At 40.0% G+C, this 27731-nt stretch overlaps 1 protein-coding gene across 6 annotated transcripts in view; it reads right to left on the bottom strand.

Annotated features, from left to right (window-relative positions):
* galnt13 (UDP-N-acetyl-alpha-D-galactosamine:polypeptide N-acetylgalactosaminyltransferase 13) overlaps positions 1-27731 on the bottom strand; it is a 417261-nt gene that overhangs the window by 83106 nt on the left and 306424 nt on the right. For all 6 annotated transcript variants that reach the window (XM_043693777.1, XM_043693775.1, XM_043693779.1 and 3 more), the window contains 2 exons: positions 6070-6209; positions 3539-3637 (listed from right to left, as the gene is read on the bottom strand). In XM_043693777.1, coding sequence (XP_043549712.1) covers positions 3539-3637; positions 6070-6209 — 239 coding nt within the window. The remainder of the gene's footprint in view (positions 1-3538; positions 3638-6069; positions 6210-27731) is intronic.

Genomic DNA, 27731 nt, shown 5'->3' with positions numbered 1-27731 from the left:
TATACTCACAACATATTGTCTAGCTAACATCAATTGTTACAGCTAACCTGAGAATGCAACTTTTAAAAAAAGGTTTTGTGATTTACACATGAAAGAAGTGAAACTATCATGGGATTCGAACAGATGAAAGACTCAACAGCCAATCAAGGTACTTTTCAATGTATAATTTCAGTTACATCACACTGCAAGTTTTTGCTATAAATTCTGTGACTTACAATTGAGCCCTCCACAATCACCTGATGAAGGAGCGGCACTCTGAAAGCTAGTGTGCTTCCAATTAAACCTGTTGGACTATAACCTGGTGTTGTGTGATTTTTAACTTTGATCCTGGGGATGAAGGACTTGTCAGTATGAGCATTTGAGGACTCTGTGTCTGTACTCTTTGGAGTTTAAGGATGAGGCAGGGATTAGGTTGAAATTTACAGGATACTAAGGTGCTTGGATAGAGGGGACAGGCAGATGATGTTTCCATTAGTAGGAGAGACTGGGACACAGCCTCAGATTGAAGGAACCTGAGATGAGGAGGAATTTCTTCAACCAAAGGGTGGTAATTCTGGAACTCATTGCTGCAGAGGGCTTTGAAAGGTAAATCATTGAGTGTATTTAAGACAGAGGTAGATCGATTCTTGATTAGTAAGGGGATCAAGAATTACAGGTAGAAGGCAGGAGAATATCAATAACGACTGAATGGCCTTATCCTGCTCGTATATTTTATTGTCTTATGGGTTCTGTCAAGTCTGCTGAGCTCCTGGTCTCAATACAGCCTTAGTTAAAACATGGACAAAAGAACTGAATTCCAGGGGTGAGGTAAAAGTGACATCAATGACTGAATTCAACTGAGTGCAGCATCATGGAACCTAGCAAACTGGAATCAGTGGAAACAAGGGGGAAAGCTCTCTGCTGATGAAAGTCATACCTGGCACAAAGGACTGACCTGTTGGAGGTCAGTCATCTCAGCTCCATGACATCTCTGCAGGAGTTCCTCAGGGTAGTGTCCTAGGCCTAACTAACTTCAGCTGCTTCATCAATGACCTTTATTCCTCCATGACGTCAGAAAAGTGGGGACGTTCACTGATGAATGCACAAATGTTCAGGTCTATTCACATATCCTCTGGTACTGAGGCAGTTCATGCCCAAATGAAAAAAGACCTGGATATTATCCAGGCTTGGGCTGACAAGTGGCAAGTCATATCTGCATCATACAGGGGCAAGTCAGTGACCATCTCCAACGAGAGAGAATCTGTTGACCCCTGACTTTCAATAGATTTACCATTGCTAAATCCCCACCATCTCTATCCTGCCAATTAACACTAACCAGAAATTAAACTGGACCAGCCATATACTGTGATGGAAATGTGTTGCTGGAGAAGCGCAGCAGGTCAGGCAGCATCTAGGGAACAGGAGAATCGACGTTTCGGGCATTAGCCCTTCTTCAGGCTAATGCCCGAAACGTCGATTCTCCTGTTCCCTAGATGCTGCCTGACCTGCTGCGTTTCTCCAGCAACACATTTCCATCTCTGATCTCCAGCATCTGCAGACCTCATTTTTTCTAGCCATATACTGTGGCTTACATCTTGCAGTGAGCAACTTCCCTGATGACTCCCCCCAACTGTCCATTGTTTACAAGGCACATGTGTGATGGAATCTCCCCAGTTGCCTGGATAAGTGCACCTTCAACTACAGTCAAGAAGCTTGGCACATTTGAGAACAAAGCAGCCCAATTGATTTGCATCACATCCACCAATATTCAATCCCTCTACCACTGAAGCCATGTAGCAGCAGTGTGAAACATCTGCAAGATTGACTCCAGAAATTCGTCAAAACTTTCATAGAGCAGATTCCAAGTCACTCACCATTTTGACTTGGAAATATATTGCTATTCCTACAGTGTTGCTGGGTCAACAACCTGGAACTCCTTCCCTTCATTTGGGTCTACCAAATGAATTGTAGCAGCTCTAGAAGGCAGCTCAGTTGCATCTCCTCAAGGAAATATGGGGATGCCAAGGGGAATAAGTACCTACCCAGTTTGTGAAGCTAACAATCAAGTAATGATGCTTAAAAAAAATCTTAAATTAAGTTTCTACTGTATTCAATAGCAGCTTGTATGTGGATCATAATAATCTGTTAAGAAAAGGTCAATGGGATTGAGGGGAATGTAGCAAGGTACTTTCAAAATTGATACAATGACAGTTCACTAAGCAGCGTTTCGGAACCTGATGTGTCGGTGTCTGATGGCTCAAGTGGAGTTAGTCATGTATAATCCTGGAGTGACTTCTGCTGTGAATTTAGGGGGTGAATCTAGTGTGGAAAGGCCTACTCAGCCCCAGCAAAAATTACAGGGACGGCCTGCTGAGATACAGAAATAAGCAGTCGAGAGGACTGTTGCTGGAAATAAAAAGGTGTCTTTGGAGGAAGGAAGACTGATGCAGCAGATACACAGAATTTTTTAACTCAATAGGCTCCATTCCATGTACCTGTCACATGTAAATAGTTCCTTGTACCTTTTCCTCATTTTCACTTTCTGTTTGTAATGACCTAACACCAGCAGAAAAAAAGAAACATTACTCATTGTCTCTGGGCCTTAAATCTCATGTCATACTTTGTACAACAGTCATAGCTGGTAATCATCTTCACGTCTGAAGGCCTCCATTTTCATGTTTGGTGGCCTACAATAGACATATTGTCTGAAAAATTAAGACCTCAACCCACAATTAGATGGATAAAGGTTAGTTGAAGCACATTTTACATGATACAGATGCTTAAGGGAAATAGGGATGGTAGAAAGGAGAAGAAGCTCAAGAACTTAGAGATTAGGGCTGTAGCACATTTTCATTTATTTAGTTAAAAATCACACAACACCAGGTTATAGTCCAACATAAACCTGTTGGACGATAACCTGATGTTGTGTGATTTTTAACTTTGTACACCCCAGTCCATCACCGGCATCTCCAATTCATTTATTTAGGTTTCATTATTCATACATGTTGCAATATATGAAAACATTAATTTATGAAATTATGTACTGTGTCTGTGAGTTATGATTCTACTCCATGAAAACTACTTTCCGTAACCTTAAAACCAACCTCTAGCATATTAATCCTCCCACAATGGGTTGAAGACATCTGGATCAGATTTAAAAAAATTAAAACAGGAAAAATGTTCCCAACTCACTCAGTGTGCACCTGGTGCCATTTTTACAATGCATGTTTTGTGGCATATGAGTGTTGTGTCCTCAAGAGGTTGTCTTGTGTGTTTATGTTGAGGCATAACAGGTCATAAACATGTTTAAATTGGGCTTCCGCACAGCACAACTGGGAGCCTTAATTAAATTCAAAGGATGCCACACAGATTTGCGAGGGTGTGTCTCTTCTTCCTATGCTAGTTGCCAAGGGCCATCACAGATGATCCCTGGTTGTTGCCCTCTGTTTCTGGTTCCCCGACCTGGCAGCTAACCAGACTATCAATGTGCCCAGCTACAGACCAGGAAATAAAAGGAAAAATAACATAAAAATTAGGTCATTTCACACTGGGTACTTACCTGATTTCCTCCCATGCCATGGCAATTGAAGATGCCTACTTTTTCGTTTTCCTTCCGCCCCATATTATCAAGGCATTGGTTTGTAGCAACATTCCTAATCTGAAATTAATTTGGTTGAAGACATTATGGACAATGCATTCTTATTGAAGTAATTGTAGATTCAAATTTTCTAAAATTGAAATATACGTACATACAGTCAGGTTGACTGTACTGGAAGTCACCAATATGAAAGCAGCCTCAAGCAAAGCTATGATCAGAGGAAATTTATTTCTCCATACCATATTACTTATGTACTGTACATATAAAATAAACAGCCACTTAGTTAAAGAGGCACTTTAAAAAAAGGACATAAGTGATTATTAGGAACACAACTAAAAACTAAAAGGAGAAGTTCTGGTATGTGCTGGTATGGAGTATCACGGGTTTTATACTTTATTATATCCCTTTGAAATCATGTTCACTGTTATTTGTCACTGCCATTTCAGAGCACTTTGCTCCTGATAATGAATTCAAGATGACCCACGAGTTTCTGATGTAAGGTTTGCTGTCCTTTTCTTAAAAAAAGCAGGTATGCATTCTGGTCTATTTCCAAAAAGTGGGATCTTCCCTGTGTTTATTAACTTCATTATAACTGTCATCATTGTCCCAGTTCCAGGGGCTTTACACAGACTTGGGCCAAATACCCAGGGATGGGCAGCACTGTGATCATAGCTACACAACATTCCCCATTGATATTATTGAGAAATACTGCAACTGCCATATGCCTGTAGAGCTGTCTACCAGAGGTTATTGATATGGTCTGCATCCAGAGGGAAAATGAGATCATCTTTTGATGCATCAAGTTGCTATGACCTGAAATGCATTACATAGAAGTGTGGTGGAAGCAGATTTAAAATAGAGTTTCAAAGAGAAAGTGGATATTACTTGGAAGATAATGCAGGGCTATGGGAAAAGAGCAGCAGTATATTAACAATCGGATAACTACTCCAAAGAATTATTGCAAGCATGTTGGGCAATGTGACTTTCTCCTGTGTTGTATTGCAATATTTAAATCATGTTCCCTTCTTCTGGGCTCCATTGTCAAACAGTACCTCTTCATATTTTATATCCTAATGAATTTGTGATATATACCTTTACCTCAGAATTATTTTTTCTGATATAGAGCCCAAACTATAACTAGCTCCAACCTTTGTATGCAAAAAGAGGGATAAGGTGAGTTACATCTAAAAACGCTCCAGCATTTGAAAGCATGCAAATAATGCTTAGCCAGAATCACAACTGGCTGGAGGAAAAGAAATCCAATGTTAACTAGAACTATAAAGGGCTAATCCTTGCCCTCAAATGCACTGAAGAGTTTTGACTGTGACTTCAGTTTTGCTTTTATTGAAAACACTGATAACATCGGGAAAACTTGCAACAATTTATGGAATAATTCTTTGTTCCAGTTACAAAATAATTCTTCGTAGATTTATGTATCCCATATTATATATTCGACACACGTCACAGGGGAGATGTGGAGGCTTTAACTTCACTCGTAGTAGAGTTCCCCCAGCAGGTGTGACGAGAGTCATGACAATGCATTGCTCAGTTTGGAATGGAAGTCTGATGGTGAGGCCAACTACAGGCATGGCAATGGAATGGTGACAACTCCTGATATACTACTGTTTTAGACTACCATAGGAAATGAAGGTATGTTCCCACTCAGCCAGCAAAAAACTTATGGATAATGTAGATGCAATAACTTGCGTAATGTCTACATAATGTGATGTTTTTCAGACCAAATATGAATACATCCTCAAGCAAAAACAAAATGCTGCCACATAAAACACTGAGGATGCTGTAAAGCTGATTTGATTTGATTTGATTTATTATTGTCACATGTACTAAGATACAGTGGAAAGTATTGTATTGCGTGCCAACCAGACATATCATACCTTATATAAGTGCATCAATGTAATAGAACAGAATGCAAGAATATAGTTTTAATCTGAACCTGAAACAAATGCAGAGAATGCTGCAGAAACTCAGCAGGTCTGGCAGTATCTGTGGAGATAGAAACAGCAATAACATTTTCAGCCCAGTATGACTGTTGTTCAGAACTAGGTTTTGAGTTGCATTAAGATTTCCCCAGAACTTTGAGTTCTGTTTCTCTGTCCTTCAAATCTGCCAAAATACTAGCAATATTTCATAATGGTAATATAACTAGAAATTTTATAATACTCCAGCAAGTCAAATGGTATCCATGGAGGCAGAAGTTAAATTAACATTTCAATATGATGACCTTTCATCAGAATTCTTCTGACAAAAAGTCATCTACCTGGAACACTAATTTTGTTTTTCTATAAATACCGGCCAGCTTGCTGACTCTTTAGCAGTTTCTATAATCAATTCTTAAAAAAAGAACTTAGAGCATGTCAGATTAGTGAAATGGTAATATTTTACCCACATTCATAAATTTAAATAAAAAAAATACTTAATTATGCAAAAGTTAATAATTATTATAAATAAAGAAAAGTTCTTAACATTCCTACCTCACCAAGTAAGTAATAACGCCTTGGGATTTGGGAGTCAGGATAAATATTTTCCAAGTACCATGAAAAAGATTTGCACTTCAGTCTTTCTCTTAGGCCTTTTCTAGCTGACACATCTCCATAATCCACTTTAATAACACCTAGAAGTACAAAAGACACAGATTGCATCAATTTATTGGTGTTGGGTTTAAAACATGTTACTGTCATGAAAATCTTGAAAATATACTTTGAATTTAGGAGGAAATACATAAACTAGTTAAAGGGAGAAGGTCTTCAGGACTTGACTGATAACCTAGACTGTCACTTCACCATAGTTCAGGAACATGAAGTGTTATCAGAGATGTAGCTTTCAAATAAAATGTCAAACCAAATTTCCATTTGCTTGTTCAGCTTGACATAAAATAATCAGATAGCAATATTCAAGAAAAGTAGAAGTCTTCATGTTGTATTGTCCAAAGTTTATTCTTCATTTAACATGGCCAAAAAACACTTATTAATTTTGGTGCTTTTGGTGAACAAATGGCTCCCACGCTTTCAATTATTTCACTGCATTACTTTACTTCTTCGAGCTAGACTTAATTGTTTTAATTGAGCAGCAGGTTTCATGAACAGGCTATATTTGTTCATGGGACATGGGCAACACTGGCTAGGCCAGCAATAATTGTCCATCCCTAATTTACCAGAGGGAAGTTAAGAGTCAACCATATTGCTGTAGGTCAGGAATCACATGTAGGCTTAACCAGGTGAGAACAGCACTTAAAAGCAAATTAAGTGAACCCAACTCTTTTTGTACGACAATTGACAATGGTTACATGGTTGCTGTTAGACCAGCTCTTTGTTCCAGATTGTATTGAATTTAAATTTTACTGTCTGCAACTATGCTATCACCTTCCCATTTGAGAACAGTAACTTGAATCAACCCATAACTCAAAGGATTCAAATGAAACAGCAAATTTTCAATGGGATGAATTGTATATATGATTCAATTTAGATGAACAGAGATGGGCAGAACTGCAAATTAAACAAATTCAGTAATGGTACTGGAAAGCAAAAGAGTCATAGGCAGAACCGCTGAACACAGCTAAATGTCAGCAAAACAGATGTTGCAACATCAAAGAAAACCATTAAGCTTGGTGCAAACTGAAAATACATAATAATGGAATAAATGATACAATCTATCAGTGAATAAGCGTAAAATATAAGAGAGACATTGAAAAAATACTGTAGTTGCCAGAAATCTGCAAATTAAAGGGAGAAACTGCAGTGTCAAAATAGTAAAAAGATTACATAACAATAGAACTAGACCATTTATGTCCTTGAACCTATTCTGCCACTCTATGTGATTATAGTCTATTAGCTATCTTTTCTCCATATCCCTTGGGACACTCATGATAAAAATCTGTCAATTTCAATTTTGAAAAATAAAATTGATCCAGCTGGGGTCAAATTCAGAAGTTTCAGATTTCTACCCTTGGCATAAAAGAAAAAATAATCCTGACTTTACTTCAAGTTACGCTCACTCTAATTTTGAGATTAAGATTGAATTAGTTTTTTTTCTGCACTCCCCTATGAGGGTAATCACATCCTTGTATCTAATTTATTGAATCCTTTGGCCTTTTTAAACATCACTATTAGGTTATTAAACTTTCTAAATCCCCTTTTGCAATCTGTTTTAACCATTTACCTTAAATTCTTGTATCATTCTTTTGTGCTCTAACTGATCCTTAGAAACAATGTCTTTCCTGAAGTCAAGTGCCCAAAACTGATCAAGGTTTGATGAAGATTTAATGTGACCTTAGTTACACTTCCTTATGCTTGTATTCCAATGGCTGGAACTCATTAACATTTTTGTCTACACTTTTTTGCTGGATCGAGAGACTAGTTGGTTGTCAGGCAGGTATCCTCTGTGGCAGGTCACTGCTGGGGAAAGTAGTAGAACGACAGAGGAACAGCAAAGATTGCAAGATAGGGGTCTTGTGGTAAACCTTGGAGCCACGGGTGGGAGGATGGAAGTCCTGCTCTGAAATCCAGAAATATGTAATTCACTGATAGAAATTTCACCTTCCATGCTTTGCTATTGCAGCACATACATGCTCATATCTAGGCATTCCCAGCATGCACCAGGAATGAGGTCAGTGAGCTATCTAGTCACTTTAAAAGGATTTTCACAGATAGAGTCATAGAGATATACAGCATGGAAACAGACCCTTTGGTCCAACTCATCCATGCCGACCAGATATTCAAAACTAGTCTATTCCCATTGGCCAGCACCCAGCTCATATCCCTCTAAACCCTTCCTATTCATATACCCATCCAGGTGCCTTTTAAATGTTGCAATTGTACTAGCCTCCACCACTTCCTCTGGCAGCCCATTCCACACATGCACCATTCTCTGCGTGAAAAAGTTGCCCCTTAGGTCCCTTTTAAATGTTTCCCCCTCTCACCCTAAACCTATGCAATCTAGTTCTAGACAAACCCCACCCCAGGTAAAAGCCCTTGTCCATTCACCCTATCCATGCCCCTCATGATTTTATAAACCTCTATAAAGGTCACCCCTCAGCAACCGACACTCCAGGGAAAATAGCCTCATTAGCACAATTGTGATAGCTGCAGTTTGTACTAAATATGAGAACTAATACCGTGATCTCAATTTCTAAACATGACTAACAAGTGTCAATACAATTCAAATCTGTTGTTACCATGACATATTTATCAAATGCAAATATTTCTTCCCCTTCCTTTCACCAATATGGCTACAGTTTTGAGACTTTTGCACTGCCTGTTGACTTTAATTAGAAGAATGTTTCTAACTAAAGTCTTGTGGATGAAGCTTTTGTACAAGAAAAATATTCCTTTAAGTAAAATAATTTATATTCTTTAAGAACAATGAACAACATTTGTAAGTTAATATATTTAAATTAAGGCCTACTACTCCAACAAGCAAACAGCTGATTCAACCTGTGGGTCCAATGTTTCACTGAACAGGTGCCTTTAACCTATACTACAATTTAAATCTCAACACTTCTTTATTAGTCCCATTTAAGAAGTCGAGCAACTGATTGATAGACCTTATTAAGCTTTGCATAATCAGATAGTAAAAACTAGAGTTCAACACTAGAGTTCTAAAAATAAGACAATATTTAGAAGCAGGGTTTGCAATATAGTAAAACAATCTACTGAATAGATTGAAGATGTTCAGCATGCTAAGATCACACCTCAGCATTTCTCTCTCTTTGGGCAGTCCTCAGTTATCCAAACTGTTAATCATTGACTTCTGCATATCACCATCTCTCCAATTACACCATGGTATTACAATGGACAAGAGGGAACACCTTAGCTTGCAAAATGGAAGGGTTATTAAGCATACAGACTATACAGACTAACCGACTGAGTTAATTGAAATTACTTCATCATTACACATTACTCACACCTGAACTGGAAAAAGAAAACAAAACAGGTAACTAATATTTTTTTTGTTGATTTGTCTGTGCAACAGTTCCTAAGAACAGATAATATATTTCTACATTCCATGGGATATTCTGAAGCTTTATTTCTTGAACACTAATTTGAATTAAAAATCTTCGATGATAGGACCAAAAAGCAGGGGTTAAAATGAATTCAAAACATACGTGCTACTGGAGTGTGCACAAGTCAGACAACTCAACATTTTGTGGGTACAAGATGTTGTACCCACAAACATCTCACTTTTGCTATGGAGCATTTTTTTAGGAATACATACTTGAAACCTGTATCATGAAAAATCTCTAATTAACAAATGCATTTACAGTCCAAATGTCTCAGTTGACGGACATGTAGAGTACAAGAAACTGGGATTGCTTTCACAAAACAAAATTACCCAAGAACTGGGTCACACTGCAAACAAAAAAAAATAGTGAAATACCTTACACAAGTATTTATAGGGTGAAGATTCAAGAGCAGGACATTCATATGGACCAAGGTAAAGGTCAAAATATTTTCATAACAATATAATTTTTAAATATTTCAAAATGTTTGCTAATTGATTATTTGACTGTAATTGACATTTACAAAATTATTCATTCACAGCCCATTCTGTTCATTAATCACATTGACATTTAAATGTGGTCCATCTGAATGAACAAGTTGTAACTTTATTAAGCGGTTTCAAACAGCGATATGAGGCTTAAAAAACAGCAATTTGAGGCTTCAAAAAGTTCAAATGCTTACTGATTCTGATATTTCCGGCTGTGTGGGGTGTCCATTAAAATCCATCCAGAGTATCTACCCTCCCTTTAAATTTTTTTTCTTTTTTTTATTTTTCTTTCTTTCTTTTTTTTTATTAACCCCCACACTACCGCCTAACTGCGGTAGTGCTTATTTGATGTCCTCTTTTATTTATTTATTTATTTATTTGACAAGCATCCCTCCCTTTAAAATATGGATCAATCTAATTTGATTTAATTTAATCTTTTCGTTATTCATTGACAGGATGCAAGTATCACTGGCTAGAACAGTGTTTATTGCTTTTTTCCTCAATTGCTTTTGAGAATGTGGTGCTGAACTGCTTTCTTGAACCTCAGCACAACATGGAGAGCAGATACACCCACAGTAAGGTTACGAAAATAGTTCCAGCTTTGACTCAGCGTCAGTGAAGGAATGGTAAAGTAATGTAGAATTGAGTTGAGGATTATAACATCAGCAATGATCTCATTTCATCTTATGAAATTTCATCTTTCTGGGCGGAATCTTACATTATTTTGGCCGAGTCTGAGTTAAGTTTTTTGCATGGCTTTCTGCATGAGGCTAGTGAGTTTTCTCATCATGACTCGCCTCATCAATTACATATGTCATCCCAGAGATATCCATCAAGTCCTATTCTGTCCCCATCTTATCAGACATCAGTTGCAGAATACCTCATCTCTCAAAACACCTCTGCACATCTGGATGACCATTGGCATTCAAAAACTGCTCTGCTTGATTCCAGCTAGTTTCTGAACTTTTCAGAGAATATTCTCAACAGAGACCTGTATGCCATGTATACTTGTTCTACTTTCCAAATGCAGCTGACTAGATTGAAAGGTTGGCTATACTGTACTCAAAATGTTGTTTTTCTCTTTCAAATGATTCTGTTAGACCTTCTGAGTTTCTCCAGCATTCTCTGTGCTTGTTTTTGCAAGGTATAAGTCAGGAGTGTAATTGAATGCTTTCCATTTTCCTGGATGAGTAAAGATCTGGATGATTGTTTATTTCAACGTGATTTTTCTGCACTATTCCCACATCTCTTGAGTTTTAAAATGTAATAATGAATCAGTATAATTTTCAAACACTGAGCCTCACAGACCTCTAGATTGGTGAGTTCCAAAGGTTTATCACCAAGTGAAAAAAATTCATACTCATCTTGGTCTTAAGCAATGTGCCAATGCATCTACCCTGCTGATTCTGGTAATATTTAGATTGATTCAGGTGCACATTTATGCAGATTCACATTCACAGTAATCCAGACTCACATTTATAATGATACAGATTCAGACAAATACACATGAATTAAGAACATGCATAGGCCATTCATACAAATATCTGAAAATAGGAGCAGGAGTGGACCACTCAGCCTCTCTGCTATTCACTAAGATTATGGCTGATTTGATTACTCTACATTCCCACCTACACCCAAATAATCTTTCGCCCTGATTATTTTTTAGAATCTACAGATTTCTGCTTTAAAAAATTCAAACATTTTGCTTCTATTGCCTTTTCAGGAAGAAATTCCAAAGACTTACAATCCCGTGAGAAACAAAAACCTCATCTGTCTTAAATGGACAACACTTGTTTCTAAACAGTGACTCCCAGTCCCAGATTCTCCCATGAGAGGAAACATCTCTGTCGAGACGCATCAGAACCTTCACATGTTTCAGTCAAGTTGTCTCTTACTTTTCTAACCTCATCTAAATAAGATTTCATCAACAGACAATGCATGCATTTTGGATATTAGTGTGTTAAACCTCCTCAGATCTGTTTCAAGCACATTTTATTCTTCCTAAAATAAGAAAACCAATACTGTACACAGTGCTCCTGATGTGGTCTCACCTATCCCCTGCATTACTACAGTGGACCTTCCATGCTTTTGCATCACATTGTGTTTGCAATAAACAAAAACATTCTTTCAGGTTTTCTCATTACGTGCTGCACCTCATACTAATTCAGATTAGTTGGGGCATTACTCTGGAGAATCCACCAAACTAATGACCGATAGATGCTTGCCAGACTTCATTGAAAGTTTAAATCAGACGGGTTGATCAATTGTCAGTTGCTCAAAACTTTGAGATGTCTTACCCTTCCACGGTAATCTGAGATAAATTGGGCATGCGATTTTTGAGAAGCTTTATAGATCAGGCTGATGATAAATATGTAAGTTTGCTCACTGAGTTTGAAGGTTTGCTTTCAGACATTTTGTCACTAAACGAGGTAACATCATCACTGAGAGTCTTTGGTGAAGCGCTGGTGGTATATCCCACCTCTTTATTTATTGGTCTTGATTTCTTAAGGTGGGTGAGGTCATTTCTGTTTTTTTTTTCAAGGGAAGGTAGATAGCATCTAAATTGATGTTTATTGATGGAGTTCTGGTTAGAATGCCATCCTTTAATAATTCTCATACATGTCTTTGTTTTGCCTGTCCTAGATATGTGTGTTGTCCCAGTAGAGTCCTTCTTTGTCTTATTGTATAGAAACTAGTGTTATGGGGTTGTGTCTTTTGGTGGCCAGTTGGCGTTCATGTATCTTGCTGGCAAGTTTCCTGCTAGTTTGTCCGATGTAGTGTTTTTTACAGTTCTTGCATGGTATCTTGTAAATGACATTAGTTTTGCTGGTGGTACCTTACATCAAAGACATATCAGAAAATGACTTTCAGTCTACTCAGACCTCTTGGCATCATGGTAGCCCACAAATCTACCAACACACTTAAACAACGACTAATGAACGTAAAGGATCCATTAGATACTACCAGCAAAACTAACGTCATTTACAAAATACATTGCAAGAACTGTAAAAAATACTACATCGGACAAACTAGCAGGAAACATGAACACAAACCGGCCACCAAAAAACACAACCTACTATCACTAGTTTCTATACATACAGATAAAAAAGGACATCACTTTGGCATAACATACACATCGTAGGACAGGCGAAACAAAGACACACAGGAGAATTCTTAGAGGCATGATATTTTAACTAGAACTCTATCAATATATACATCGATTTAGACCCTATCTACCTTCCCTTGAAAAAAAGAACCGGAAATGATATCAGCCACCCTAAGAAACCAAGACCCTATAAATAGAGAGGCAGGACATATCACCAGTGCTTCACCAGAGACTCTCACTGATTATGTTACCTAGTATGTTGATAAAACAAACCTTCGAGCTCAGCAAGCTGACTTGTATACTTATAAATTGGGCATTTTTCAGAGCCAGTGAACTCTCTGGAGCCGTCCATGCAGTTGCATGAGAAATCATCTGATCAGGGTTGCCATTTTCTGTAAGTTGACTTTGACACACCCTACTTCAACATCAAGAATGTAGGGTTGGAAAATGGCTCAGGTGCAATTTACAAAGTTGATAATAAGGCAAGTCTTACAGTGTTTGGATCTATAGGAATCCCAATATCCAGTGACCAGTGAAGGAACATTTGCAGTGGATGGTAGAAGAAAACCTCCTGGTCAATTTCTCAGCTAGGACATCAAGTGAAGTGAGCTCATGTGACTAATACCATTGCTGAGTCCCCAGTTGTCAATATTCTGGGAAGTACCATTAACCTGGAACTGAACTAACCATATAAATACTGTGACAAGAACATTTGTCTGGCATGCTTGCAGTCTCAGAAGCAGCTATTTTTAAAAGGTAAGTTTTAATTTTGTTTTCAAATCATCTGGAGCTCCAGGTAAAAAATGACAGAGCTCCATAACATTCCATTACAATCAATCCCAATCACCTTTCCCAACAATGACTTAAAAACTGCTGCTAGCAAGTCAATTGGGCCAACATTTACTCTTACAGTATCGTCTGTGCACCAGAAAAGATAAACTTGATCAAGCTGAACTTTATTTAAATTAGACAAGCAAGCTGCAGACTGTTATACATCACCAACTTGATAGAATGTTTTGCTGTGTTCTTCCAGCCTCCTGCTTGTCTATCTTGCATTCCAGCATCTGCAGGATTTTTTTTGTCTCTATACATCACCAGGTAGCTCATCAACAAAGCAGTCAATTGGAACATTTCTACTTAGTGCCTTCAGTGATCAGATTTGAGCTGGTTAAAGGATGTTTTATAGAAGAAGGTGAGAACCAGCGATGACCTTTAGGACTGATAAGAGTCATTATTTCAAGGAATCCTTTAACTAGCATTAAAATTCTTGAAGAGGTAAATTAGGATGCCCAATTCATCCAAGGCTACATTTTATCAATAAGATCTATGTCTGCAAATTGGTCCCACAGCTTTATAGCTATGCCTTCCACCTGTTGAAAGCTGCAAATCAGGTATGAGGCATTCCAATTTCTATCCTGGTGCCACTTATAATTTAGAAGATGTACCCTTCTGCAAATTGCCATTGCAACATAATATGGATCATCAAACTACTGACCAGACTATTTACTGTAAACTGCATTCATTGAAATTAAAATCTTTAGATTGACAAAACACAATTACAAGTTTTACAAATAAAAACAACAATAAATATTGATTCATATTTAAATGAAAGTGTGAAGCCAAAACAACTGAAATTCTCTCAATATAACATAAGTTTGGTCTGCTATAAAGTGTGTTTCCTTAACGTGAATTCGCTGTAACACGATTGACGAATTGTGGACACTGTTTCTAAAGCACAAACTTTTAAAACGTATATTGGCTATAACACGATTCCATCACCAACACTTTAAGCGCTGTTTCTAAATTGTGATTTTTCTATAATGTGGGGTTGCACAAGAATGCAACAATCCATTAAAGGAGAACTGCCTTACTGTAGAAATGCAGAACAAAGCAAAAATAAATGATCTTTTGAAGAACTTATGCTTGAAAATAACATAATCTGTAAATTGTCACATTCTGCTAATATTGAATCTCAGTGTCAAATGAAATTTGCATAATGTGAATCACCAATGTTTCCTTTTTCAGTCAGAAAATACGACACATTAGCACATTCTGTTCTTTTAAAACTCAGTTCTAAGTCTGGGGATCCTCTGATTATTGAAGCCCAATTACCGATGCTGGAATTGAAGTGCGATATGCTCAGGAACGTGACCTGATCCCATGGTGACCAACATTGAGACCCTGCAGAAAGCTCAAGGCTGCGATTGATGCTCAGTACCCCATAAGGAGCACTCACTCACCTCTCGGAGCAGATGACATCCCTCACCAACACCCAGGATCAACTAGGAGCAGCCACCAACCCAGGAAACATGCTGGGCTTCAGGTGAGACTGAAGCTCCGAGGTTTCGAGCCAATCCCCCCCACGCCTTCCAGCATACATCTGTCAAACGTCAAAGCCATTGAGAACAAAATGGATGAACTTAAAACTAGACTCTCCTTCCAAAGAGAATTCAAGGATTACTGTGTGCTCTATTTCACAGAGACATGGCCCACCCTTGCTACACCTTACAACCGGAGGGTTTCTCAGTTCAGCGAATGGACTGCTCGGTTGACTTGAGTGAGGCAAGAGGGGGTGAGGTCTGCCTCTTAATTAACACCTCCTGGTGCTCAAGACATGGCTCCCAGGACCTAGAATATTCAACAGTGAAATGTCATCCATGCTACCTGCTGTGCAGGTTCACCTCAATGAGCAAAACTAACATAATTTACAAAATACCATGTAAGGACTGTAACAAACACTACATTGGACAAACAGGCAGAAAACTAGCCATCAGATTAAATGAACACCAACTAGCCATAAAAAGACATGACCCTCCCTCACTAGTATCCTCACATACGGATGAGGAAGGACACCACTTCGACTGGGACAATACATACATCCTAGGACAAGCTAAACAAAGAAATGCACGAGAATTCCTAGAAGCACGGCATTCCAATCAGAACTCTATCAAGAAACACATCGAGTTAGACTCGATCTACCACCCCCTGAGAAAAGGAACAGGAAGTGACTTCACCACAGGAAATAATATCACCACAGAAAATGACTTCACCAACCTAAAGAAACCCAAACATATAAATAGAAAGCAGGAATTTTCAGCAAGGTAATGAAACAGCTAGAAATGAACCTTTCAGCTCAGCGAGCAAATCTACATTCAAAACCTAAACCTGAGCTACAAATCTTCTCAAAACTCGCTAACACGTTTGCATTTTGGAAAATCAGACCACAACACTGTGTTCGTCCTACCGGCTTATAAGCAGAAGTTGAAGCGTGAGGACCCAGTACAGAAAGTAGTGCAGTGTCGGTCAGAGGAAACTGAAGGGCTTCCACGGGACTGCTTAGGGTTGATCACCTGATTCATATGCATGAACTCAGTGGCCAACCTAAACAGGTATACAACTACCATCACAGACTCATTAATGAGTGTGTGAATGACTACATGACAAAGAATTTAATCCATTTATTCCCCAACCAGAAGCCATTGATGAACCAGGAGATCTACTACCTGCTGAAGTCCAGGTCTGAGGCGTTCAAGTTAGATGACCCTGATCTATACAGGAAATCCATGTATGACCCTCACAAGGCCATCAGGCACGCCAAGAGGGATACCAAACTAAACTTGAGAGCCAGACTAACCACATGGATATCAGTCATTTGTGGAAAAGTTTACATGACATAACTGGTTAAAAAGCAAAGTCAAACACAACGCGGGCAACAGTACATCCCGACCTAATCCTTAAGCTCACCTTAACAGAAGGGCAGTGAAGTGATTTCACCTGTTCCATAAGCCTCTGATGTACCCGCATCCTCGTTCACCACTGCAGACATTAGGTCAGCCTTCTTAAGGGTGAACCCACAGAAAGCAACGAGTCCAGATGGGGTCAGCCCAGGCTATCCACTTAAATCCTATGTGGACCAGCTAGTGGGAGTATTTGCAGACATCTTCAACCTCCTCCTACTATGATTTGAAATCCTCACCTGCTTCAAGAAGAACACCAATATCCTAGTGCCAAAGAAAAATCATTCAGTGTGCCTCAATAACTACTGCACGGTGACTCTGATATCCGTAATTATGAAGTATTTCGAGAGGTTGGTTACAAGTTACTTCAATTGCAGCCTCCCAGATTGCCTTGATGCCTTGCAATTCATCTACTGGTGCAACAAGTCCATGGCAGATGCCATCTCCCTGACCCCTCACTCACCCCTAGAACATCTTGACACTATGTGCATCAGGCTTCAACATAGTCACTACAGCTTTGCCTTCAACATCATAATTCCAAACGAACTCATCTCCAAAACTGTAGGACCTATATCTCTGCTCCCCGCTCTAACTGGACTCTCAACTTCCTGACCAACAGACCAATTCGTAAGGATAGGCAACATCATCTCCTCCACAATAATCCTTAATACCAGTATTCTGCAAGACTATGTACCCAGTCCCCTATTATACTTGTTATACACACACATGACTATGTAGCCAAGTTCCACATCCTCTCCATTTTCAAGTTAGCTGATGACACTACTATTGTAGGTTGGATCTAAAACAATAACAAGACAGAGTACAGGAAGAAGATTGAGTGTTTGACGGCAATCTCTCCATCAATGTCAGCAAAATGAAGTAGCTGGTCATTGACATCAGGAAGTGGAGAGCATGTCCCTCTCTACATCTATGGTGCTGAGGTGGAGATAATCAAGATCACCAAGTTCCTGGGTGTGATGATCACCAATCTGTCCTGGTCTACCCACGTCGACGCCATGGTTAAGAAAGCATTACAATGGACATGATCCAGCAAGATGGTGACAGAACTCTGCTGTTCCACCTGTTCTTTTTCTTTCTTTTTGTTTCTTCTCTCTGTTTTCTTTCCTTCTCTCTCTTTTCATTCCTTCTCTCTCTTTTCATTTTTGCTCCCCTTAGCCCCGGAGGTGAATCCTGGAACAGCGGCACATGCAGGCTGAGGGTTCCAGGTGGAGCAGTGCGTGGGCTGTGAGTCCCAGGCAGAGACCTGTCCTGGAACTTACCCTGGAGCAGCTTTTTGTACCAGTACAGAGCAGACAGGAAACTTTGAGCAGAGTGGGGACAGCTGTTAGCCTGGGGACTCAGGCAGGCGGTGAGACCTAGTGAGGAGGCTCTGCGCTGAGCTGCTACAAGATAATGTTTATTGGAATTCTTTTACCTGACTGTAATATCAATCCTTTAACAATGTTTCATTTCTAACTTATTTCTTAAACTCTGTAAAGTAATGTATTTACTTTTCATTCCTCTTTTGTATCCAAGATTTGTACCAAGGTACTTGTACCTAAGATGGCACCATAAGAGGCAGACATTGTAAAAGCTTTTCACTGTACTTCTACAATGGAGTAAGTGACAATAGAGGATATTTGACAACTCCTCTACTATCCTAGGAGGCTAAGGAAACTTGGCATGTCCACAAAGACACTTATAAATTTTTAAAGATGCATCATAGAAAACATCCAATCTGAACGCATCACAGTGTGGTCTGTCAACTGCTCTTCCCCAGACCGAAAGAAACTACAGAGTTGTGAACACAGCCCCGTCCTTCACAAAAACCAGCCTTCCTTCCATTGACTCCGCCTACATTTCCCACTGCATTTGGAAAGCAATTAACATAATCAAAGACCCTTCCCACTCCGATTGTACTCTTTTCTACTACCTTCCATTGGGCAGAAGATATAAAAGCTTATATACACATATGAACAGATTCAAGAATAGCTTCTTCCCTGCTGTTATTAGACTTTTGAAGGGACCTGTTAAAGCTCATCTCTCTTTGCACCTTCTTGGCAGCTGTAACATTGTATCCTGTACTCTGTTCTGTTACCCCGATGCACTTGTACTTGCCTGTAAAGCACATAAGACAACACTTTTCACACACAACAGTAATAATTCAAATCAAATTAGATAGGTTTGCAGAGAAAGAAAGTTAGGACCTTAAGGTGTTGCAGTTCAAAAATACTAATGACTTAGAAAAATATACATGAAAGCAGTGTTATTACACATTATTGTGATGAGTCACCAGCCACTATCTATTTTAATCTAAATACAAACTCCAAATTTGCTCATGAATTACAGCTTTACAGGGTTCAATGGTCTTCAATTTAGAGCAGCTATAAAACAGATGATATGAAGGCTACAGGCAACAGCTTGAACATTATAGTCCTGGGATTTCTAGTTTAAATGTATGTCAAGTTATATCAAGCTTATTTAAATAACACCATAAGTCAATGTAATTACATATTCATTAGTGGCATATTGGTTCAAACTATTAAGGTTATCTTGTGATTACAAAATAAATTGCTTGTCATCTGGCAGATAGGTATGATAGTTCGTTACTAGATATAGCATTGCCAAAAAGTAGACTGAATTCTTAACTGCTCAACATGGACAAAAGAAGCTAAATTATTCAAAATTCCTGGGACCTAATCCTGTGACTGATGTTTACAGGGTCAAAAGTAATTGACTTCATTACCTGGTACATGTATTATTAGGAAAATGAAAATCAGAGAGTTTCTATTGTACCCAAGCAGTAAGGATAAAAGTACTCCTCCACCAACATGTATCAGTTGCATCAATCCAACACTCTAAGAGACACTATCCCATCCACAACACATATTATTCAATATGCTCATCACTTCAGCATTCTTCATTTTGTCGGTGGCAGTTAGAGTGGGAAGGGTGACAGAGGCCCTACGGGAAGGTAAATTTTAAAAGCTATTAAAGATATGAAAGCTTACCTTCTGTACAGGCAGAACGCAAACTGAGCAGGAAAGGATTTGTGACTGCTGGGTAAGTGAGGCTTTATATTTGGGTGGTTGCTTTCCCCGAAACACTACTCGGGTAGTGTCTCCCACCCATCCTCCCCTCTAACCAAAAAAAGTCAAAGCTTCTGTGCACCGGATTGGTAAGGTGGGTAGTTTCTTTTTTTTTGTTATGATATGGAGATGCCGGTGTTGGACTGGGGTGTACAAAGTTAAAAATCACACAACACCAGGTTATGGTCCAACAGGTTTAATTGGAAGCACTAGCTTTCGGAGCGCTGCTCCTTCATCAGGTGGTTTCCACCTGATGAAGGAGCAGCGCTCCGAAAGCTAGTGCTTCCAATTAAACCTGTTGGACCATAACCTGGTGTTGTGTGATTTTTAACTTCTTTTTTTTTAGTTTTTCAGTAGTCTCATTGGGAATTTAGAATAGTGGGAATGGAGATTAGGGCAGTTGAATGATCCTCCTGCAGAAAGAGGGAGGTATGGGTCACTAGTAGTGTCCCTGCTGACTGTATCTGTGGGAAGTGCACCGGACTCCAGATCCTCGAAAATCACCTTAAGGGACTGGAGCTGAGTTGGATGAACTTTAGATCATTTGGGAAGCAAAGGAGGTTATTGAGAAGAGTTACAGGGAGGTAATCACACCTCAGGTAAAGGAAGAAGTAGATGGGTTAACCGTCACAGGAGGGAAAGGGAACTGGCAGGCAGTACAGGGACCTCCTCTGGCCGTTCCCCTCAACAACAAGTATACCATTTTGGATACTGTTGGGGGGCATGACTTACCAGGGGTAAGCAGTGGGGTACAGGTCTCTGGCACAGAGTTTGTCCCTGTTTCTCAGAAGTGAAGAGGGAAGAGGAGCAGAGCATTAGTCATTGGGGACTCCACAGTTAGCGGGACAGGTAGGAGGTTCTGGGAGAACGAGAGAGACTCACGGTTGGTGTGTTGCCTCCCAAGTGCCAGGGTTCATGATGTCTCTGATCATGTTTTTGGGATCCTTGAGAGGGAGGGGGAGCAGCCCCAACTCATGGTACACATGGACACCAACGACATAGGTAGGAAAAGAGGTGGGAGCTAGGGTGGAAGCTTAGAGCAAGAACAAAGAGAGTCGTTGTCTCTGGTTTGTTGCCCATGCCATGTGCTCATGAAGCGATGAATAGGGAGAGAGAGGGTTGAGCATGTGGCTACAGGGATGGTGCAGGAGGGAGGGTTTCAGATTCCTGGATAATTGGAGCTCTTTCTGGAGTAGGTGGGACCTCTACAAATAGGATGGTCTTCATCTGAACCGGAGGGGTATACCACTATCCTGGGGGAGGGGGGGGGAATATTTGCTAATGCTCTTCAGGAGGGTTTAAACTAATTCAGCAAGGGGATGGGAACCTAAATTGTAGTTTGAGAACATGGGAGGTTGAGAATAGTGAAGTCAGAACTAAGATTTCAAGATTGCAAGAAGGCACCAGCAAGCAAGAAATTGGTTTGAAGTGTGTTTACTTCAATGCCAGGAGCATCCGGAATAAGGTGGGTGAACTTGTAGCATTGGTTGGTACCTGGGATTTCAATGTTGTGGCCATTTCAGAGACATGGGTAGAGCAGGGACAGGAATGGTTATTGCAGGTTCTGGGATTTAGATGTTTCAGTAAGGACAGAGAAAATGGTAAAAGAGGGGATGGAGTAACACTATTAGTCAAAGACAGTATTACGATTACAGAAAGGACGTTTGAGGACTCGTCTACTGAGGTAGTATGGGCTGAGATTAGAAAAGGAAAGGAGAGGTTACCCTGTTGGGAGTTTTCTATCAGCCTCCGAATAGTTCCAGAGATGTAGAGGATAGGATAGCAAAGATGATCCTCGATAGGAGCGAGAGTGACAGGGTATGGGGGACTTTAACTTTCCAAATATTGACTGGGAATACTATAGTTCAAGAACTTTAGATGAGTCAGTTTTTGTCCAATGAGTGCAGGAGGGTTTCCTGACACAGTATGTAGACAGGCCAATAAGGGGCAATGGCCACAACATTGAAATCCCAGGTACCAACCCATGCTACAAGTTCACCCACCTTATTCCGGATGCTCCTGGCATTGAAGTAGACACACTTCAAACCAATTTCTTGTGTTGTGTTCCTGGAATGGCGGGATTACCTTACACTGAAAGACTGGAGTGAGTGGGCTTGTATACCCTTGAGTTTAGAAGACTGAGAGGGGATCTGATTGAGACATATAAGATTATTAAAGGATTGGACATTCTGGAGGCAGGAAACAAAGGCAGGAACAGGATACTGATTAAGGATGATCAGCCATGATTATATTGAATGGTGATGCAGGCTCAAAGGGCAGAATGGCCTACTCCTGCACCTATTGTCTATTGTCTATTAGATTTGGTATTGGGTAATGAACCCGGACAGGTGTTAGATTTGGAGGTAGGTAAGCACTTTGGTGATAGTGACCACAATTCGGTTATATTTGCTTTGTGATGGAAAGGGATAGGTATATATCATAGGGCCAAAGTTATAGCTGGGAGAAAGCCAAATACGATGCAATTTGGCAAGATTTAGGATGCATAGGATGGGGAAGGAATCTGCAGGGGGTGGGCACATTTGAAATGTGGAGCTTATTCAAGAACCAGCCACTGCGGGTCCTTGATAGTATGTACCGGTCAGGCAGGGAGGATGTTGTCAAGCGTGGGAGCTGTATTTAATAAAGAAGTTGACTCTCTTGTCAAGAGGAGGAAGAAGGCTTATGTGAGGATGAGATATGATGGCTCAGCTAGGGTGCTTGAGAGTTACAAGTTAGCCAGAAAAGACCTAATGAGAGAGCTAAGAAGAGCCAGGAAGGGACATGAGAAGTCTTTGGCAAATAGGATCAAGGAAAATCCTAGGGCTTTCTATAGGTATATCAGGAAAAAAAGAATGACGAGAGTAAGATTAGGGCCAATCAAGCATAGTAGTGGGACGTTGTGCATGGAATCAGAGGTGATAGGGGAAGTGCTAAATTATACTTTTCATCAGTATTCACACTAGAAATAGACAATGTGGTCAAGGAGAATACTGAGATACAGGCTACTAGACTAGATGGGATTGAGGTGCATAAGTAGGAGGTATTAGCAATTCTGGGAAGGGTAGAAATAGATAGGTCCCCTGGACCAGATGGGCTTAATGTCAGGATTCTCTGGGAAGTCAGAGAGGAGATTGCTGAGCCTTTGGCTTTGATCTTTATGTCATCATTGTCTACAGAAATAGTGCCAGAAGACTGGAGGATAGCAAATGCTGCTTTCTTGTTCAAGAAGGGGAGTAGAGACAACACTGGAAATTATAAACCTGTGAGCCTTACTTCTGTTGTGGGTAAAGTGTTGGAAAGGGTTATAAGGGATAGGATTTGTAATCATCCAGAAAGAGATGAGTTGATTAGGGAGAGCTAACACAGTTTTGTAAAGGGTAGGTCATGCTTCACAAACCTTATTGAGTTCTTTGAGAAGGTGACCAAGCAGTTGGATGAGGGTCCAGCAGTTGATGTGGTGTATATGGATTTCAGTAAGGCATTTGATAAACTTGCCCATGGTAGGCTATTGCACAACATATGGAGGCATGGGATTGAGAGTGATTTAGTGGTTTGGATCAGAAATTGGCTAGCTGGACAGAGGATGGTGGTTGATGGGAAATATTTATCCTGGAGCTCAGTTACTAGTGGAGTACCGCAAGGATCTGTTTTGGGTCCACTGTTGTTTGTCATTTTTATAAATGACCTGGATGAGGGCATAGAAGGTTGGGTAAGTAAATTTACGGATGACACTAAGGTCAGTAGAGTTGTGGATAGTGAAGAAGGATGTTGTAGTTTACAGAGCAACATAGATAAGCTGCAGAGCTGGGCTGAGAGGTGACAAATGGACTTTAATGCAGAAAAGTATGAGGTGATTCATTTTGGAAGGAGTAACAGGAATGCAGACTACTGGGCTAATTCTTGGTAATGTAGATGAGCAGGGAGATCTCCATGTCCAGGTACATAGATCGTTGGAAAGTTGCCACCCAGTTTGATAGGGTTGTTAAGAAGGTATACGGTGTGTTAGCTTTTATTAGTAGAGTGATTGAGTTTTGGAACCATGAGATCATGCTGCAGCTGTACAAAACTTTGGTGCAGCCACATTTGGAGTACTGCATACAGTTCTGGTCAACGCATTATAGGAAGGATGTAGAAACTTTGGAAAGAGTTCAGAGGAGATTTACTAGGATGTTGCCTGGTATGGAGGGAAGGGCTTACGATGAAAGGCTGAGGGACTTGAGTCTATTTTTGTTGGAGAGAAAAAGGTTGAGAGGTGACTTTATTGAGTTAGATAGATAATCAGAGGATTAGATAGGGTGGACAGCAAGAGCCTTTTTCCTCAGATGGCTGAGCTAGCACGAGGGGACATAGCCTTAAATTGAGGAGCGACAAATTTTGGACAGATGTCAGAGGTAGTTTCTTTATTCAGAGAGTAGTAGGGGCTTGGGAATGTACTGCCTGCAACAGTAGTAGACTCAACAACTTTAAGCTGAAAATGTGTTGCTGGAAAAGCGCAGCAGGCCAGGCAGCATCCAAGGAGCAGGAGAATCGACGTTTCAGGCATGAGCCCTTCTTTTCTGAAGAAGGGCTCATGTCCGAAACGTTGATTCTCCTGCTCCTTGGATGCTGCCCGACCTGCTGCGCTTTTCCAGCAACACATTTTCAGCTCTGATCTCCAGCATCTGCAGTCCTCACTTTCTCCTCAACAACTTTAAGGGCATTTAAATGGTCACTGGATAGGGCATATGGATGAGAATGGAATAGTGTCGGTAGATGGACTTCAGATTGGTTCCACAGGTCTGTGCAACATTGAGGGGCAAAGGGCCTGTACTGCATTGTAATGCTTTATGTTGTACATTCTACTTGCCAGATGGGTGAAGCAATTACAGACTTCTGATGAATTGATGCTCCCAGTTTTTAAAGCCATGCATACTGAGTTTCTTAGAGACAGACAACTGGAAGTGAGTTTAACCTAAGGTCACCATGCCACAGGCAAGATTCAAAGGACAAGACCTTCATGATGACCTTAAAAAATACAGGAATTGAACCTATGCTATTGACATCATTCTGCTTCCTAAAACAGGCACCTAGCCAACTGAGGTAACAGGATATTACAGTTAGTAGAGGTTTGAGTGTACACAACTGACCTGCTTTGTAGAATAGTTGAGATTGCAAAATGGATTTGAAGTTACTCTCTTGGTTCTGGCAGAGATTGGTCTGGGCTTGGTAGCTGGTGAAAAATACCTCAAACCTATTTTTAAAAGATTGTGCATTTACATGTGCAGAAAATAATTTATAATGGAATGCAGGCCTTCGTTTCTAAAGGGCAGTGTGGGAATGCAGATATTATGCTGCAGCTATATAAAACCCAAGATTGAACTCTCACAATACTGCGAACAGACCTAGGTACCACACATTAGGAAGGATGTTTTTGCACTGGAGTGAGTTCAATGGGGGTTCAAGTCTGGAATCATTCCAGACTTCAAGGGTTACATTATGAGGAGAGATTAAATAAATTAGGCCTTTAGTCTCTAGAACTTAGAAGGCTAAGAAGTGACCTATTTGAAGTCTTCAGGATATTAACAGGGAAAATCAGGATCGATAAACTTTTCCCACTGGTTGAAGATTCTAGAACAAGGGGCATAGTCTAAGAATTAGGGCCAGACCATTCAGGAAAGATGTTAGAAAACACTTCTACGCACAAAGAGTAGGGGAAATTTAGAATTCTCTTCCTCAAACAGCAGTCAATGCTGATTCAATTGATCAATGTAAATCTGAAACAGACATTTTTATTAAGAATATCAGGAGATATGGGCCCTCAGCAGGCATATGGAGTTAGGCCACAGATCAGCCATGATCTTATTGAATGGCAAAATAGGGTTCCTTTGTTCCTATTTCATTGATATTACATATCTTTTGTATCATGTGGTAAATACAGTGACTTTATCACCATTAGTTTGGCAGGCAGTAAAATCTTACTGGACAACAATGCACTGTGTATGCTGGACTGAGCATATTCACATCGTGATGTTATTAAATTGAAAATGTATACCTTGTGTCTGCAATACCACCAGCTTTCAACAGATGGAAACACATACCCTTTCTGAAACACATTCTGTGCATTAGCATTTAAAGTTCAAGTTCATCAAGTTATCCAGCACATTCAAGTCTATTTCACAAAGTTAGCAGCAAAATTGACCTTTTTTTGCCCACTTTAGCAGAGGGAATGAGACAGATACATTTCCCTTAAAACAGAGTTATGTTTCACATTTCAACTGCTCATTAAGAGGTTTAAAGGAACATTCTTCAGTGGTCTTGATCACAACATGAATGCAATAAAAATTTCACCAGTTTGTTAAAATGTGGATTCAACTCTAGAACTTGTAGACAATGCTCAAAGATTAGAAGTTCTTTATTCAGAAAAACAATGATATAGGAAATTCTAACAATTTGACACAAGGACATCAAATCATAAGATTTCCAAGGAGCAATTGCTGCTCAATGACCATAAGGTTTAGGGGGATATGCATTCTTGCAAGGAGAGCACATTTGCCAACCCCTAATTGTCATTAATAGTTAAAATTAAATATTCATATATTTGAACTCTAGATTTCAGTGTGGGAAGAAACTTTGTAGTACAGCGAATGAGTACATACCTGTGAGCCAGAGGTCTGGGTCCAAATCTCACCTGCTTCAGGCCAGTGGAGCTGGTTAATCGTCACTGTTGAGTTGATATAATTAGTTAATTTGGTAGTGGGCCAAACAGAAAATAAGAGCTGGGTGCTCAGTCTGATTAAAGTAGCCATCAACAGGTCTAGCACTGGGCAGTGGAGGATACAGTCATGCCCAGGTGTCCTTGAAGATGGAGCAAACAGTGTCTACCAGGATCCTTGAAGCTTTTCGAGAGAAGTAGGCTCTATGGGGCTGAGGTATATGATTGCGCCATCAATTTCATCTTGATTTAGTTCCCTTCCTGTTTTCCTCCTGGCTTTGTTTTTTTTTGTTATTGAGATACAGTTATTGTTGGGTATTGATTGTTGTTTGATAATTAGTTACCCTGAATATTTGGTGATGGGTTCTAAAATAATAAAAATGAACTGGTTTCTTCATACTCTCCACTAATACAATGAGACTTTTTAGAATAGGTATGTGCTATGGGGTCTGATGTGCATTGATCTAGCACTCTTGCTTATTTTGCCCCTTTTGGTTTGGAGTTGCCCCTTAAGTCTCTTTTATATCTTTCCCCTCTCACCCTAAACCTATGCCCTCTAGTTCTGGACTCCCCGACCCCAGGGAAAAGACTTTGTCTATTTATCCTATATAAAAGAGACCTAAGAGGCAGCTTTTTCACGCAGAGGGTGGTGCGTGTATGGAATGAGCTGCCAGAGGATGTGGTGGAAGCTGGTACAATTGCAACATTTAAGAGGCATTTGGATGGGTATATGAATAGGAAGGGTTTGGAGGGATATGGGCCGGGTGCTGGCAGGTGGGACTAGATTGGGTTGGGATATCTGGTTGGCATGGACGGGTTGGAGCGAAGGGTCTGTTTCCATGCTGTACATCTCTATGACTCTATGACTCTATGCCTCTCATGATTTTGTAAACTTCTATAAGGTCACCCCTCAGCCTCAGATGCTCCAGGGAAAACAGCCCCAGCCTGTTCAGCCTCTCCCTGTAGCTCTGATCCTCCAACTCTGGCAACATTCTTGTAAATCTTTTCTGAACCCTTTCAAGTTTCA

The sequence above is a fragment of the Chiloscyllium plagiosum genome, chromosome 7, assembly GCF_004010195.1.
Source record: "Chiloscyllium plagiosum isolate BGI_BamShark_2017 chromosome 7, ASM401019v2, whole genome shotgun sequence".
Classification (NCBI taxonomy): Eukaryota; Metazoa; Chordata; class Chondrichthyes; order Orectolobiformes; family Hemiscylliidae; genus Chiloscyllium; species Chiloscyllium plagiosum.
The sequence above is the reverse complement of the archived record's forward strand: the minus strand, read 5'-3'. Positions and strand labels throughout refer to the sequence as shown.